We start from the raw sequence: 17,563 nt of genomic DNA on the forward strand, positions 1-17,563 counted from the left end.
CCAACCAACTCCTCGCAAAGACTCCCTGGGTTACTTCCTACCAGTTTCTCCACATCTGTTGGCTTCCCAGTTCCCTCGGTTCCTTCTCCCTCAGCCGTGTCCCGTGCCTGGGGGTTGAGGGTTGCTGTCAGCTGGCTGGCCTCTGCATCTTGAAGTGCCCACAGCCCTCCAGCAGGGGTCAGCAGCACACCTCCTTCCCCTACAGCAGTCTGCCCCGACTGAGCCAGGCTGCTCCCTCTTATACTGGCGTTGCCCTTTCAGCATGCCCAGTTGGGCCATGGGGGAATGGCGCCCTCACCCCACAGTGAGGCGTTAACCCCCACAGTCCCAGTGTGAGACATGCATGCCCCGTCACACCATGTTAGAATTATGGCAGGGCTCAGCATCCGACATTGAATCAGAAGCCTTGGTACCTCTCATGATGTGAGGATGGACTAAATGTAATCAGACCTCCCCGCTCTGTTTCTGGTGGATGAATCATATCATCATCAACACACACAAACCTGTTAAAAGAGGGGTTACTAAAAGGTGGTCCATGCTACAAAATCTTTGAGATGCCCCAATTGGGTGGGAGATTGTCACAGTGACCACCTGCTTCCCAGTGACAACTGCACAGAGCACCTCACCTCCTATTCATGATCAAACAACATCCATGTGACAGCTACAGCAGAAGAGCCCCCAGCACCACATGGCCAGGCAGCTCTCACTGGACTGCCAGCGAGTGCTTTTTAGGTCTCAGACCACGGTTTGGATCATAGTATGGATATATGCATGTAAAAGATGAGAAATTTCCATCAATATATTTAGGCAGGTTTTCAGGGTTGGCTTATACACAGCTCAGGTCCTGGAAATGGCTCATCTCTTCTGCCCATCCTAGAAAGGAGCTTCCCTGGCCCACCTGCTCAGGGAATGAGTACCACAGATGAGCCTGGGGTGCCCCTTTCCAGCCTTTTTATGGGCTGGGCTACCCAGGGAGGCTCTACAGCTGCTCTTCCTTCCACCCAAAACTTCAGAGCCTTTGCTCCTAGTCCTCCCTACAACCCAGTCAGGACCTTTTAAATGTAGTTCAACCTCTGCACAGAATTATCTTTGGAGTGACACACACACAAAGAAGAAAGAGAGAAAAACTGAGTAAGTTGCTACTTACTGGTTAACACAGTGATCGATCTCACTGGTTTGGAAACCATATTGGAATTCACCACCATCAGAGTCACTATGTAATAAAGGCCATGGTAACTGGCATTAAAAACCACAGGGGAAGGTAAAGTGCTGTTGAATTCTTCAAACTGGAAAAAGTAGTTCTTGGATTCACCAGTTATCTTCACAATGTACACAGAGGACGAGCTCACTACATCAGACTCCTCCAACGACACTACAATGCAGTTGTCATCTCGGACAGTAACTTGGAAAGGTGCTGCATTCTACAAGACAATAAAAGAAGAGACGCTAAAGGAAAATCCAGGGTATCAGTAATTTCACTTTCCTCTATCTGTTTAGGTATTTATACCCCACTCATTCCTGTGGCATTTCTGTGCCTGCTTCCAGTGGGATGAAAAATAAAAATTTCCTTCCACAAGAGGGTTAGTTTGCAAAATTCTTGCAATCTTTTTAGGACCTGATCCAAAGCCCGAAGTTAATGCTGCATGATTATTAGGCAAATCCATCAGCCAATGCAAGATTGTTCCCTACATTATATTTTCCAATGCTATGACTAGTCCAGCTTTCAAGTCCCCAAAACCTGAAACTCTGCTGTTTCCCTGGGAAACTATTTCTGAATTGTCCTTTTCACCACACAGGTTGCTGGTTGTTGGAGGATTTTTTTGTTTGTTTGTTTCATTTGTTTTTTGAGTAGGGGCAGGGATGAAAGGCAGATACCAGGTGAAGAAGGATTTTAGAAAAAGCTGCAAAGAATACCACGGAGGCAAAAAAAAAAAAGGACAGTAGAGTTAATGGAAATGTCTTTATTATGCAGAAGCAGGGCACTACAGACCTGATCCTGGGAAATGAGAAGAATCTGCAGCGGAGGGCCGATTTCTGTGATATACAGAACTGACCAAGCACACTCATAAAGTCCTGTCTAAGCATTCACTGGGTGCTTAGTACCTCTCAGGATCAGGCCTTATCTTTGTATCTCCAAAGCTTTCATTAGTGTTAGAACATAGGAATGGCCACATTGGGTCAGACCAAAGGTCCATCCAGCCCAATATCCTGTCTACCGACAGTGGCCAGTGCCAGGTACCCCAGAGGAAGTAAACTCTCTCCTGCCATCCATCTCCACCCTCTGACAACAGAGGCTAGGGACACCATTCCTTGCCCTCCTGGCTAATAGCCATTAATGGACTTAACCTCCATGAATTTATCCAGTTCTCTTTTAAACCCTGTTGTAGTCCTAGCCTTCACAACCTCCTCAGGCAAGGAGTTCCACAGGTTGACTGTGAGCTGTGTGAAGAACTTTCATTTCTTTTAAACCTGCTGCCCATTAACTTCATTTGGTGGTCCCTAGTTCTTATATGGGAACAAGTAAATAACTTTGCCTTATTAACTTTCTCTACACCACTCGTGATTTTATATACCTCTATCATATCCCCCCTTATTCTCCTCTTTCCAAGTTGAAAAGTCCTAGCCTCTTTAATCTCTCCTCAGATGGGACCCGTTCCAAACCCCTTATCCTTTTAGTTCCCCTTTTCTGAACCTTTTCTAATGTCAGTATGTCTTTTTTGAGATGAGGGGACCACATCTGTACGCAGTATTCAAGATGTGGGTGTACCATGGATTTATATAAGGGCAATAAAATATTCTCCGTCTTATTCGCTATCCCTTTTTTAATGATTCCTAACATCCCGTTTGCTTTTTTGAGTGCTGCTGCACACTGCATGGACATCTTCAGAGAACTTTACTATTGTTTTAACTAATTTGCCCGGTACTGACAGACTTACCGGTCTGTAATTGCCAGGATCACCTCTAGAGCCCTTTTCAAATATTGGCATTACATTACCTATCTTCCAGTCATTGAGTACAGAAGCTGATTTAAAGGACAGGTTACAAACCATAGTTAATAGTTCGCAATTTCACATTTGAGTTCTTTCAGAACTCTAGGGTGAATGCCACCTGGTCCCGGTGACTCGTTACTGTTAAGTTTCTCAATTAATTCCAAAACCTCTAGTGACACTTCAATCTGTGACAATTCCTCAGATTTGTCACCTACAAAAGATGACTCAGGTTTGGGAATCTCCCTAACATCCTCAGCTGTGAAGACTGAAGCAAAGAATTTATTTAGTTTCTCTGCAATTACTTTATCGTCTTTAAGTGCTCCTTTTGTATCTCGATTGTTCAGGGGCTCCACTGGTTGTTTGGGACACTAATGAAATAGTGGGAATAGGAACTTTTGCCCGTCACTACTTTTTCATTTCTTAAGTTAAGCCATTTCATTTTAAATGTTTCTTTCATATGCGGTTAAGAAAAAATTGAGTGATTTAACCTTGTTTTCATATATCATGAGCATGTAAAGTTACTGCCAGCTGAAAAGCCTTTTCCTTTTATTAATTGCAAGCCAGCTGTCAGCAAGAAGCACTTGTTCTCTACAGGAATTCCAAAACATAACTGCTGTAATTAATTAGAAGAAAAGATTAATCTTTACAGCAGTGGTTTCTTTTCTTTTTCCTTCCTCCTGCCTTCCACTCCACCCCTTTTACAGATGCAGTATTGCCAACCCCACACATTCAAAACTCAGGAGAGTCAGGCCCCCAAAATCATAAGATTGGCTTAAGAATCATGAGGTTTTCAAAAATAATAAATATTTTTATTATTAATTATTATTATTATTTATTTGCCTTCTGGGTTTTGGGTCATATTTTCAAGCTTTTCTCCACAATCATGAGGGCTAGAAACTTTTATTTTTCTAAAAATTAAAGCTGAGGTTATTGCAAAAGGAAATTGCTCCAGGAGCTGGGGTCAGAAGAAAAATACCAAATATCTGAAAACTAGTGATAAATTCGCAAGAGTTGGCAATACTGTGTATAGTAGAGAACTGAGGTTGAAACCATCGACATTAAGTATTATAGAAAGTGGATATCCTACAAAATGACAAACTGGGTTTCAGATCCTGAGTACAGCTGCAGGGCCTGAGTCTGCAGAGAGGCTGAAACAATAGCTCTGAGAGGTGTGAATTACCCTGTACAATGGGATGTTAACTTCTAGACCTTCTATTCTGGGGAACTCCTCCACTACCACCTCTCAAAGAGGGAATTATGTGAGAAAAGTGCAATGGGCTAGCTTATCCACAATGATTCACAGTATTTACCCCAGTAACCTTGGTGTGAGTTCCCCTGCCTCTTACGAAGTCTATGTTGCCCCTGCTGTTCTCAAAAGAAGTGTTGCTTCTACTGCAGCTGCAGAAGGAGGGAAAGGCTCAAATTGCTGCCCCTGTATCTATGGGAAGGAAGGGGCCCATCAGCTACTGCCACTCCAACTGGGGAGGGATCACGATGTAGGATCAGTGCTGTGAGGGTGAAGCCACAAACGGGCCCCTATGTAAAGGTGAGCCTAGAGCTACAGGTTGCCTTAATCTGTCTTCGTACAGATAAGGATGGGCCAGGAGACCTGTTCCTGCGAAAGCTGAGAGACTTTAGAGCTGGACACAAACTGCAGCATTGGTCTTTCTCTATAATGGACCTAATCTTAACCCAAACCTGGGATAAACATCAGTTCCAGATTTTGATTTGATCTTTGCAGTTTGGTTCCAATCTCTAATCCTAAAATCCTTAAGTGATTTTAGGATTTTAAAATGATACACACAAAATATTATTAGGAATTAATATCTTATAGTAAAAGTTTGTTACACTTTGCAGATGGCACAGTTGTTACTCCAAAGAGTTTACAGGCTGAGATCCCCACCCTGCAAAGAGTCACACATGAAGACTTACAAATGCTTACCTTTTCTCCATTTGGATTGATATGCTTCCCTTTTGAAGTCAATAGGGCTAACCATATATGTCTTTGCCCAATCCTGCAATCTGAATCACACAGGATCCAACTGCAGGATTAGGGATTACATTTTAGAGCTTGTCAAGAAAAACAAACAACAACAAAACGAGGTGGGATTTGGGTAAATTTCATCCTCTCCCCCATCAACATTTGAAATTATTCCTACTATACCCCTCTAACACAGGCCCATGCGGCATCAAGGAAGTGTCCATAATGCTGGTCTCCATGAAACACGTGTGTGCCTGTCACTTGACAAAGAATCACAGAAAGAGTAACTTTATTCTAAGACTAAATAAGGAATTAGGTCCTGATTAATAGATTATAAACCCAGAAGGGGCCACTGTGGTCTCATCTGAGCTCCTGTAATAACACAGGCCATAGGATTTCCCTTTATTTCTGTTTGCACTCGCACATATCTTTTAGAAAAACATCCAATCTTGATTTTAAAATTGCTAGTGATGGAGAATCCACCACAACCCTTGGACAGCTATTCTAATGGTTAATTACCCTCACTGTTAAAAATTTGCTTTTATTTCCCTTCTGAATTTATCTAGCTTCAACCTCCAGCCATTGGACTGTGTTAGATCTTTCTCTGCAAGACTGAAGAGCCCATTATTAAATATTCATTCCCCATGTAGGTACTTATTGACTGATCAAGTCGCGAAGTCACTTAACCATGTATCTAACATGAAGCATGTGAGTAATCCCATTGAAGTCAATGGGTTTGAAGTCAATGGAACTACTCATATACCTAATTTAGGCCCATGCTTAGGTAGAATAAGGTAAACTGTGCTATCCCCAAAGATACTCTGGTCTTCTCACTTCTAACCAGAACCTGTCCCAGCACCATCCCCAAACCCCTTGCCTAACTTCTTGCTATACATGTTGTCATAAATATGAAGGGAAGGGTAACCACCTTTCTGTATATAGAACTATAAAATCCCTCCTGGCCACAGGCAAAACTCTTTCACCTGTAAAGGGTTAAGAAGCTAGGATAACCTTGCTGGCACCTGACCAAAATGACCAATGAGGAGACAAGTTACTTTCAAAGCTGGGGAGGTGGGGGAACAAAGGTTCTGTCAGTGTGTGTGATGCTTTTGCTGGGAACAGAGCAGGAATGCAGGTCAGAACTCCTGTAAAGAGTTAGTAAGCAATCTAGTTAGATATGCGTTTGTCAAGGTTCCTCCCCCACTCTGAACTCTAGGGTACAGATGTGGGGACCTGCATAAAAAACCTCCTAAGCTTATCTTTACCAGCTTAGGTCAAAACTTCCCCAAGGTACAAAATATTCCCCCTGTTGTCCTTGGACTGGCCGCTACCACCACCAAACTAATACTGGTTACTGGGGAAGAGCTGTTTGGACGCGTCTTTCCCCCCAAAATACTTCCCAAAACCCTGCACCCCACTTCCTGGACAAGGTTTGGTAAAAAGCCTCACCAATTTGCCTAGGTGACTACAGACCCAGACCCTTGGATCTTAAGAACAATGAACAATCCTCCCAACACTTGCACCCCCCCTTTCCTGGGAAATGTTGAATAAAAAGCCTCACCAATTTGCATAGGTGACCACAGACCCAAACCCTTGGATCTGAGAACAATGAAAAAGCATTCAGTGTTTTACAAGAAGACTTTTAATAAAAAATAGAAGTAAATAGAAATAAAGAAATCCCCCCTGTAAAATCAGGATGGTAGATATCTTACAGGGTAACTAGATTCAAAAATATAGAGAACCCCTCTAGGCAAAACCTTAAGTTACAAAAAAGATACACAGACAGAAATAGTTATTCTATTCAGCACAATTCTTTTCTCAGCCATTTAAAGAAATCATAATCTAACACATACCTAGCTAGATTACTTACTAAAAGTTCTAAGGCTCCATTCCTGTTCTGTCCCTGGCAAAGACGACTACAGACAGACACAGACCCTTTGTTTCTCTACCTCCTCCCAGCTTTTGAAAGTATCTTGTCTCCCCATTGGTCACTTTGGTCAGGTGCCAGCGAGGTTACCTTTAGCTTCTTAACCCTTTACAGGTGAGAGGAGCTTTCCCCTGGCCAGGAGGGATTTCAAAGGGGTTTACCCTTCCCTTTATATTTATGACACGCCCCCCAAATCTCAGCTAGGGTGAAACACTGGCTGGGATTTCTTTCTGGAGCTCTAGGAAAAACAGAGTTAATAAGACACATGCATCTCTAAATATACTACCAAGTACATAAAGACTAACAATATTTTCCACATCTCAAGGACGATTTTAACCAGTTGATTCTGGGAAACTTTCATGGGAGAGTGCATCAGCCACTTTGTTAGAAGCTCCTGAGATGTGTTGGATGTCGAAATCAAAATCTTGGAGAGCTAAACTCCACCGAAGAAGTTTTTTGTTAGTTTCCTTGACGGTGTGAAGCCACTTCAGTGCAGCATGGTCGGTTTGCAGGTGGAAACGCCGTCCCCAAACATATGGGCGTAGCTTTTCCAGAGCGTAGACAATGGCGTAACATTCTTTTTCAGTGACTGACCAGTTGCTTTCCCTCTCAGACAGTTTTTTGCTGAGAAACACTACAGGGTGGAATTCTTGATCAGGTCCTTTCTGCATTAAAACTGCTCCCACACCACGCTCGGATGCATCTGTGGTTACTAGGAACGGTTTGTCAAAGTCTGGGGCCCTTAGTACAGGGTCAGACATGAGTGTTGCTTTAAGCTTGTAAAAGGCCTTCTGACACTTTTCGGTCCACTGAACAGCATTTGGCTGTTTCTTTTTGGTTAGGTCTGTCAGTGGGGCAGCGATTTGGCTGTAGTGCGGTACAAATCGTCTGTAATAACCGGCCAAGCCTAAGAAGGATTGAACCTGTTTCTTTGACTTTGGGACAGGCCACTTTTGGATAGCATCCACTTTGGCCTGTAGGGGGCTGATAGTTCCTTGACCCACCTGGTGTCCAAAGTAAGTCACTCTGTTTAGGCCTATTTGACACTTCTTAGCCTTAACAGTTAGTCCTGCCTCCCTTATGCGCTCAAGGACTTTTTGTAGATGTTCCAGGTGGTCTGCCCAGGAATCCGAAAATATGGCCACATCGTCAAGGTAGGCGACTGCATATTCTCCTAATCCCGCTAGGAGACCATCTACAAGTCTTTGGAAAGTGGCGGGTGCATTTCGCAGCCCGAAAGGGAGTACATTAAATTCATACAGCCCGAGATGTGTGATGAAGGCTGACCTTTCCTTGGCAGATTCATCTAGCGGTACCTGCCAGTACCCCTTGGTTAAGTCCAAGGTAGAGATGAACTGGGCCCATCCCAGTTTCTCTAATAGTTCATCTGTGCGTGGCATTGGATAGTTGTCTGGGCGAGTTACAGCATTTAGCTTACAGTAGTCCATGCAAAAACGTATTTCCCCATCTGGTTTGGGAACTAGAACCACTGGAGATGCCCATGCACTTTCAGAGGGGCGGATTACACCCATCTGTAACATATCCTGGATCTCCCGTTCTATAGCAGTTTTAGCTTGAGGAGACACCCGGTAAGGGTGGACCCTAATTGGGTGAGCATTACCTGTGTCAATGGAGTGGTATGCCCGTTCAGTCAGTCCTGGGGTGGCTGAGAACGTTGGCGCGTAGCTAGTGCACAGCTCCTGGATCTGCTGTCGCTGCATACGCCCAAGGGTCATGGAGAGGTTCACCTCTTCCACACCACCAGCACATTTCCCTTCGTAGTAGACACCTTCAGGCCACTCAGCGTCGTCTCCTCCCTGGGCTGTAAACTGATAAACCTTTAATTCTCTGGAATAAAAGGGCTTTAGAGAATTAATATGGTACACCTTAGGCTTCCGGTTGGAGGTGGGGAATGCTATGAGATAATTAACAGCTCCCAGGCGCTCCTGGACCGTGAATGGCCCTTCCCACGATGCTTCCATTTTATGGGCCTGGAGTGCCCTTAAGACCATGACCTGGTCTCCTACTTTGAAGGAACGCGCTCTGGCATGTTTATCATACCAGGCTTTTTGCTCTTTTTGAGCATCCTGTAAGTTTTCTCTAGCAAGGGCTAAAGAGGTTCGGAGGGTGTTTTGTAGGTTGGTTACAAAGTCCAGAATATTAGTTCCTGGAGAAGGTGTAAATCCCTCCCATTGCTGCTTCACCAACTGCAATGGCCCCTTAACCTCACGGCCATATACAAGTTCAAATGGGGAAAACCCTAAACTGGGATGTGGTACAGCTCTGTAGGCAAAGAGCAACTGCTGCAACACTAGGTCCCAATCATTGGAGTGCTCATTTACGAATTTATGTATCATGGCCCCCAAAGTTCCATTAAACTTCTCCACCATGCCATTTGTTTGATGGTGGTAAGGAGTGGCAGCCAAGTGATTTACCCCATGAGCTTCCCAAAGGTTTTTCATAGTTCCTGCCAGGAAATTAGTCCCTGCATCTGTGAGGATGTCGGAGGGCCAACCTACCCTGGCAAAAATGTCTGCTAGTGCCTGGCACACACTTTTAGCCCTGGTGTTGCTTAGAGCTACTGCTTCCGGCCATCGGGTGGCAAAATCCATGAAAGTCAGTATGTACTGCTTTCCTCTGGGTGTCTTTTTCGGAAAAGGACCCAGAATATCCACAGCTACTCGCTGAAATGGAACTTCAATGATGGGGAGTGGCTGGAGAGGGGCTTTGACCTGGTCTTGGGGTTTTCCCACTCTTTGGCACAGCTCACAAGACTGGACATAGGTAGAAACATCCTTGCCCATTCCCTCCCAGTGGAATGATCCCCCCAAACGGTCTTTGGTCCTGTTCACCCCAGCATGGCCACTAGGGTGATCATGGGTTAAGCTCAAGAGCTTGGCCCGGTATTTAGTTGGAACTACCAACTGTCTCTGAGGATGCCAGTCTTCCTGGTGTCCACCAGAAAGAGTTTCCTTGTATAAAAGTCCTCTTTCTACAACAAACCTGGATCGATTAGAAGAGCTGAGAGGCGGTGGGTTGCTCCGTGCCGCCGTCCAAGCTCTCTGGAGGCTTTCATCTGCTTCCTGTTTGGTCTGGAACTGTTCCCTTGATGCTGGAGACATCAGTTCCTCATTGGATTGTGGACCTAGGCTTGGTCCCTCTGGAAGCGATATAGGAGATGGAGCTGTTTCTGTTGACTGTGAACCGCTCTCCGCTGGTGTACTATGTTGGGATTCAGGCTCCAGCTGAGCCTTTTGTGTAGGGTTATCGGCTGCTGCCAGTTCAGGTTCGGTGGGGCCCTCTGGTGTTGAGGTTGCAAGTACTGGATTCAGTGCTGGCACGGGGTCTGGTGTTGGTTGTTTGGCTGGTTCCGGTTCTGGGACTGGTTCCATCTGGGTCTCTGGGACTGGATCCACTACTGCTGTTGTAGACATTGGCCTGGGGTCCGGGTCCATCACCTCTGACTGGGTCCTGATAGAAGTTTCCGGGACAGAGCTAGGCCTCACGGCTTGTTTAGCCTGGCTGCGGGTGACCATTCCCACCCTCTTGGCCTGCTTCACATGATTGGCCAAGTCTTCCCCCAACAGCATAGGGATGGGATAATCATCATAGACTGCAAAAGTCCACATTCCTGACCAGCCCTTGTACTGGACAGGCAACTTGGCTGTAGGCAAATTGAAAGAGTTGGACTTGAAGGGTTGAATCGTCACTTGGATCTCTGGGTTGATTAAATTGGGGTCCACTAAGGAAGCATGGATAGCTGACACTTGTGCTCCGGTGTCCCTCCACGCGGTGACCTTCTTTCCGCCCACACTCACAGTTTCCCTCCGCTCCAAGGGTATCTGGGAGGTATCTGGGCCTGTGGACCTCTGGTGTGATTCCGGTGCAATGAACTGTAATCTGTTGGGGTTCTTGGGGCAGTTGGCCTTTACATGCCCCAGCTCGTTACACTTAAAACATCATCCAGCTGACGGGTCACTGGGGCGAGGAGGGTTGCTGGAGAACGGGGTGGTGGGACGATAAGGGGTCTGGAGGGTTCTTTGGGAGGTAGGTGGGGCTTTGGGCGGCCCCCGGTAATAGGGTGTGGTCTGGGGTGGTCCCTTCTGGTCTCCGCTCCAACTGCGACTAGTTTTCTTCTTCTCTGCCACCTCCACCCATCTGGCTCCAATCTCTCCTGCCTCAATTACAATTTTGGGTTCCCCATCTAGGATGTATCTTTCTATTTCCTCAGGAACACCCTCTAAGAATTGTTCCATTTGCATTAGGAAGGGCAAATTTACTGGAGATTCAACACTTGCTCCTGATATCCAGGCATCCCAATGTTTCACAATGTGGTAGGCATGTCGGGTAAATGACATGTCTGGTTTCCACCTTAGGGCTCTGAACCTCCGATGAGACTGCTCGGGTGTTATCCCCATTCTGACTCTCGCCTTGGATTTAAACAGTTCATACTTGTTCATGTGTTCTTTAGGCATTTCAGCTGCCACCTCAGCTAAGGGTCCACTGAGCTGCGGCCTCAGCTCTACCATGTATTGGTCAGTAGAGATGTTGTACCCAAGGCAGGCCCTTTCGAAGTTTTCTAGGAAGGCCTCAGTATCATCACCTGCCTTGTAGGTGGGGAACTTTCTGGGATGGGAAGTGGTACTTGGAGAAGGATTACTAGGGTTTGTTGGGATATTCTGCTGAGCCTTTATCTTCTCCATCTCCTCCACATACTTCCTCTATTTTTCCTTCTCCTCCAGTTCTTTGTCCCTCGCTTCCATAGCTCTCCTGTGAGCAGCCGCTTGGTGTTGTTCTGCCTCCCTTTCTTGTTCCTTCTTCAGCCGCATGAGTTCTATCTGTCTTTCATGTTCCCTTTGTCTTTCCTCAGCCTGAAATTTGGCTAATTCGAGCTGTAGTCGAGCCATGGATTTTGCCATTCTAACCTCTCTGTTTTTACTAACTTTACACCCGAGGTTTAGAAATAAACAAACAAAACTTGGCTGTAAAATTTTGCTGTGCTGGAATAGAATACCTATTCTCTGATAGTGATTGTCAGCCTACAGAAAAAGACAATTCCCTTGTCTCTGCTCTGGGCCCAAATTAAAGTAAAATACCTCCAACTACTTGGAAACCTGCTTACCCAGCCCAAAGAAAAAAAAAATTCCTTTTCAAACCTATGCTCCTTGTAAAACAAAAAAAATCAAAATCCTAAAAAAAAAAACCCTGCCACTTTTGTCTCCAGGCAAATGGGTAGAGCACACCCCCCCTATTTACTTTTAGGAAGAAAAGAAAAAAAAACTCTGGGTTGGAAGACTGTGAATTTCCCTGCAGGAGTTAAGTACCCTGCCTCCAGGCAAAGAAAACCTGCAATTCACAAGATAATCCCCTTTTGTCTCTGCTTGGCCACAAAGCAGAGAAAAACCAAGCTGCTTTCAGTTTCAAAGCTTTCTGGACTTCTTAAAAATTCCTTTTTAAAATCTGTATTTCTAGTTCAAAAAATCTCAACTGGATCTCAAAATGATTTCAGATTAATCCCACCACTATGCCACCATGTCAAGGTTCCTCCCCTACTCTGAACTCTAGGGTACAGATGTGGGGACCTGCATGAAAAAACCTCCTAAGCTTATCTTTACCAGCTTAGGTCAAAACTTCCCCAAGGTACAAAATATTCCCCCCGTTGTCCTTGGACTGGCCGCTACCACCACCAAACTAATACTGGTTACTGGGGAAGAGCTGTTTGGACGCGTCTTTCCCCCCAAAATACTTCCCAAAACCCTGCACCCCACTTCCTGGACAAGGTTTGGTAAAAAGCCTCACCAATTTGCCTAGGTGACTACAGACCCAGACCCTTGGATCTTAAGAACAATGAACAATCCTCCCAACACTTGCACCCCCCCTTTCCTGGGAAATGTTGGATAAAAAGCCTCACCAATTTGCATAGGTGACCACAGACCCAAACCCTTGGATCTGAGAACAATGAAAAAGCATTCAGTGTTTTACAAGAAGACTTTTAATAAAAAATAGAAGTAAATAGAAATAAAGAAATCCTCCCTGTAAAATCAGGATGGTAGATATCTTACAGGGTAACTAGATTCAAAAACATAGAGAACCCCTCTAGGCAAAACCATAAGTTACAAAAAAGATACACAGACAGAAATAGTTATTCTATTCAGCACAATTCTTTTCTCAGCCATTTAAAGAAATCATAATCTAACACATACCTAGCTAGATTACTTACTAAAAGTTCTAAGGCTCCATTCCTGTTCTGTCCCTGGCAAAGACGACTACAGACAGACACAGACCCTTTGTTTCTCTACCTCCTCCCAGCTTTTGAAAGTATCTTGTCTCCCCATTGGTCACTTTGGTCAGGTGCCAGCGAGGTTACCTTTAGCTTCTTAACCCTTTACAGGTGAGAGGAGCTTTCCCCTGGCCAGGAGGGATTTCAAAGGGGTTTACCCTTCCCTTTATATTTATGACAGCGTTAGATTCTCTTTTGTTTAAATGGCTGATAAAATAAATTGTGCTGAATGGGATGTATATTCCTGTTTTTTTCGTCTTTTTGTAACTTAAGGTTTTGCCTAGAGGGATTCTCTATGTTTTGAATCTGATTACCCTGTAAGGTATTTCCCTTCCTGATTTTACAGAGGTTTTTCTTTTACTTCTTCTTTAATTAAAATTCTCTTAAGAACCTGCTTGCTTTTTCATTGTTCTTAAGATCCAAGGGTTTGGGTCTGTGTTCACCTATGCAAACTGGTGAGGATTTTTATCAAGCCTTCCCCAGGAAAGGGGGTGTAAGGCTTGGGGGGATATTTTGGGGAGAAGACGTCTCCAAGTGGGCTCTTTCCCTGTCCTTTGTTTAACACGCTTGGTGGTGGCAGCATAAGGTCCAAGGACAAAAGGTAAAAGTTTGTACCTTGAGGAAGTTTTAAACTAAGCTGGTAAGAATAAGCTTAGGGGGTCTTTCATGCAGGTCCCCACATCTGTACCCTAGAGTTCAGAGTGGGGAAGGAACCTTGACACATTTAAAGGAAACAAGCAAACAAAAAGCCCCATTGAAAATCTGTATGTTTTAAGGCACGCAATTACAGTTTAAACCATAGTTGCTCATATTAATCGTAATTTAGATTACTGGTAGTGCTAATAAAGTACAGCTGGAAATTAATGATATAATTGCAGAGTTGTATATAGTCTCAGCATATAATTATATGCTTATAAGTGTCATTCATATTTGGTGCGATTTTATTCTTTGATGTGTATATGGGTGTTGTACTAACTGCACCAAAGTACATTTTATTGCAGTTTTTCCCATCACAAGGTGTGCTGGACTTGATAGTGAATTCCATCCATCTGACAGCCAGGTGACCCCCCTACATAACTCTGATATGATCATCATAACATAACTGTAGTACACCATATATCAAATCCTCACAGTAAGTTGCTACTGTTATCAGTGGTAAGATTCAGATGCAGACAATAATTAATTCCAAGTGAGTTATCACTGAAGCAAACTGCTGCCAGTGAGTTTGTAAAAGAAGTAATCTCCCTCCCTCACACACCTGTGCTCATGTGCTTTAAACTATTGCCTGAATGATGCACATCTTTGGAGTGACATCTGTTCTATACATTACAGGCATTGCGTGGCCTTCTTCAACAATTTCTGATCTTTGGTTCTGACACTCAGGTTCTGATTTCAAAATGCAGGGACAGATAGATCAGAATACAGGACTCAAAAATGTATGTGAAAACTTAGGTCATTTTTCTCCCCTCTTGCATATGCAGTCTGATTTTCTAATGTTTCTAAAAGAGTGGGCCAATGTCTGATGTTCTCTTTTTTGGAGTGTGAGAGAAGAAGGTTACTAGCCAATGTTGGTTTTGTGCTTTTCAGAGGAAGGGTGGGGACAAAACCAGCATTGTTTCTAAGCACCACTGTCAGTGACAAACATGCCCCATTTAACTAGAATGTAAAGCTGGTGTCTCTTAGGACTGACAGCATCAGTATGGAAATACACATTTCATTACTTCTGGTCAGCTACCTTCAGGATTTAATTTGCTGGTGTCGCAGCTAGAATGGCTGTTTCATGCCCGTGGGGAAAATTGGCAGGACTTGTGCATTCTGAACCAAATGATTAGCTCCAACTTCCTTCTGAGTTTATTATCACAAGCTTGTGCTGCACCAAACGACTTAGAAAAAGCGGGAAAATGAATCCTGCATGGTTGTGTCTGCTTGAGTGCCCTTCAGCTCAGGGAGAAGTCATGCCAATGGAATTTCCAACCTACAACCAGTTCCCAATAAAAAAAAAAATCAAGAAAATATAATGACATCACACAAATGGCTATTCAAAGAGTAACGGGAAAATAAATGGAATGCAGCAGAGCTCATAGACTTCCAGAATATAGAGCTATGTCCTCCTTTTAGCTTCCTATAACAGTGGTCTCCAACCTTTTTATGCCCAAGATCATTTTTTGAATCTAAGGGCAACCCAGGATCTACCCTGCCCATTCCCCGAGGCCCCACTCCTTCCCCAAAGCCCCATCCCACATACTCCATTCCCCCCCTTCCGTCGCTCGCTCTCCCCCACCCTCACTCACTTTCACCGAGCTGGGGCAGGGGGTTGGGGTTCGGGGTGCAAGCTCTAGGAAGGAGTTTAGGTGCAAGAGAGGGCTCTGGGCTGGGGCAGTGTGTTGGGGTGTTGGAGAGGATACAGGGTGCTGGCTGTGGGAGGGGCTCAGGGCTGGGGCAGAGTGTTGGGGTACAGAGTGCTGACTCTGGGAGGGGGGTCAGGGCTTGGGTGTGGGAGGGGGTTTGGGGTGCTGTCTCTGGGAGGGGGCTCAGGGATGGGGGTTGGGGTGTGGCCTCCTGCTGGACAGTACTTACCTCTGGCAGTTCCCATCTAAGGCTAAGGCAGGCTCCCTGCCTACCCCAGTCCCATGCCATTCCCGGAAGGGGCCAACACGCCCCTGTGGCCCCTGGGAGGAAGGCGGGGAGGGCACATGGCTCTGCGTGCTGTGCCTCTCTGCAAGCACCACCCCTACAGCTCTCCTGGCCAACAGGAGCTGCAGGAGCAGTGCTTGGAGACAGGAGCATTGCGCGGAGGGAGACCCCTACCTCCCTGCCCCCAGGGCTGCGCTGGCCGCTTCCAGGAGCAGCATGCGGCCGGGGTATGCAGGGAGTCTGCCTTAGCTGCAGCCACACTGCACCACTGGAGATCTCAATCAACTGGGAGATCCTCTAGGATCGACCAATCAGTGACCACTGTCCTATAACAGTACAAGCTTTACATATGGAGGAACAGGGTTACAGAAAGGTCAAAGTTTGAAAAAGGCCACTGATTTTGTGCTCCTTAGTCTTTGGGTATCCAACCTGTGACATGTTGGGCCCGATTTTCAGAAGTGCCGATCAGCCAAATGTTCCATTAACTTCAGATGGAGATGTGGGTATGCAGCAGTTCTGAAAAATCAGGCCCAGGGTGTCTCATATTGAGTAACTGAAAACTGGGGCACACAAAATGAGTGGCCAATGTTGAAAATATTGCCGTAAGTGACTTATATTCAGAGATTCTTTTTTTTTGGTAAGGCCAAAAGGGAATCGCTATGATCCGCTAGTATGCCCTTCTGTCAATAGAAGAGGGTTTAGAACAAACTGATAAATTAAACAGTAAATTAAAATAAATCAATAAAACAGTAATAAGTCACCAGGACCAGATGGTATTCATCCAAGAGTTCTGAAGGAACTCAAATGTGAAATTGCAGAACTGTAATAACAGTTGAAAACAGCCTCTGTGCCAGATGACTGGAAAGTAACAAATGTAACACCGATTTTGAAAGGGCTCCAGGGGAGATCCTGGCAGTTATAGGCCTGTAAGCCTAACTTCAGTACTGGGCAAATTGGTAGAAACTATCGTAAAGAACAGAATTATTAGACACATAGATAAACTCGAATTGTTGGGGAAGTAGTCAACATGGCATTTGTAATGGGAAGTCATGCCTCACAAATCAATTAAAATTCTTCGAGGGAGTCAAAAAAGCATGTGGATAAGGGTGATCCAGTCGATATAGCATGCTTGGAATTTCAAAGGTCCCACTCCAAAGGCTCTTAAGCAGACTAAGCAGCCATGGGATACGAGGGAAGGTCCTCTCATGGATCAGTAGCAAAGGGCAGGAATAATGCTCAGTTTTCACAATGGAGGGAGATGAAAAGCAGGGTCTCCAAGGACCTGTATTGAGACCAGTGCTGTTCAATATATTAATGATCTGGAAAAGGGAATGAACAGTGAAACAGCAGAGCCTGTAGACAATACAAAATTATTCAAGATAGTTAAGTCCAAAGCAGACTGAAAGGAATTACAGAGGGATCTCACAAAACTGGATGACTGGGCAACAAAATGGAAAATGAAAGTCAACACTGATCAGTGCCAAGTAACGCACATTGGAAAAAATAATCTCAACTCCATATACAATGGCGGCTTCTAAATTAGCTGTTACCACCCAAGAGAGGTCTTGGAGTCACCATGGAGAGTTCTCTGAAAACTTCCACTCGATGTGCAGCACCAGTCAAAAAAACCAAACAGAATGTTAGGAACTATTAGGAAAGGGATTTAAAATAAGACAAAAGTATCATATAGTGCCACTATATAAATCCATGGTGCACGGTTTCCAGCTCTGGTCACCCCATCTCAGAAACGA

General features: G+C 44.9%; 1 protein-coding gene across 3 annotated transcripts in view; it reads right to left on the minus strand.

Moving 5' to 3' along the window:
- PTPRO (protein tyrosine phosphatase receptor type O) overlaps nt 1-17,563 on the minus strand; it is a 229,769-nt gene that overhangs the window by 98,261 nt on the left and 113,945 nt on the right. For 2 of the 3 annotated variants that reach the window (XM_084632059.1, XM_084632060.1), the window contains one exon: nt 1,148-1,421. In XM_084632059.1, the coding sequence (XP_084488185.1) occupies nt 1,148-1,421 (274 nt within the window). Of the gene's footprint in view, nt 1-1,147; nt 1,422-14,913; nt 15,124-17,563 lie in introns of those variants that run through there. The other variant, XM_084632061.1, reaches the window with a different exon arrangement.

The sequence above is a fragment of the Lepidochelys olivacea genome (assembly GCF_965140295.1).
Source record: "Lepidochelys olivacea isolate rLepOli2 genome assembly, chromosome: 1".
Lineage (NCBI taxonomy): Eukaryota > Metazoa > Chordata > Testudines > Cheloniidae > Lepidochelys > Lepidochelys olivacea.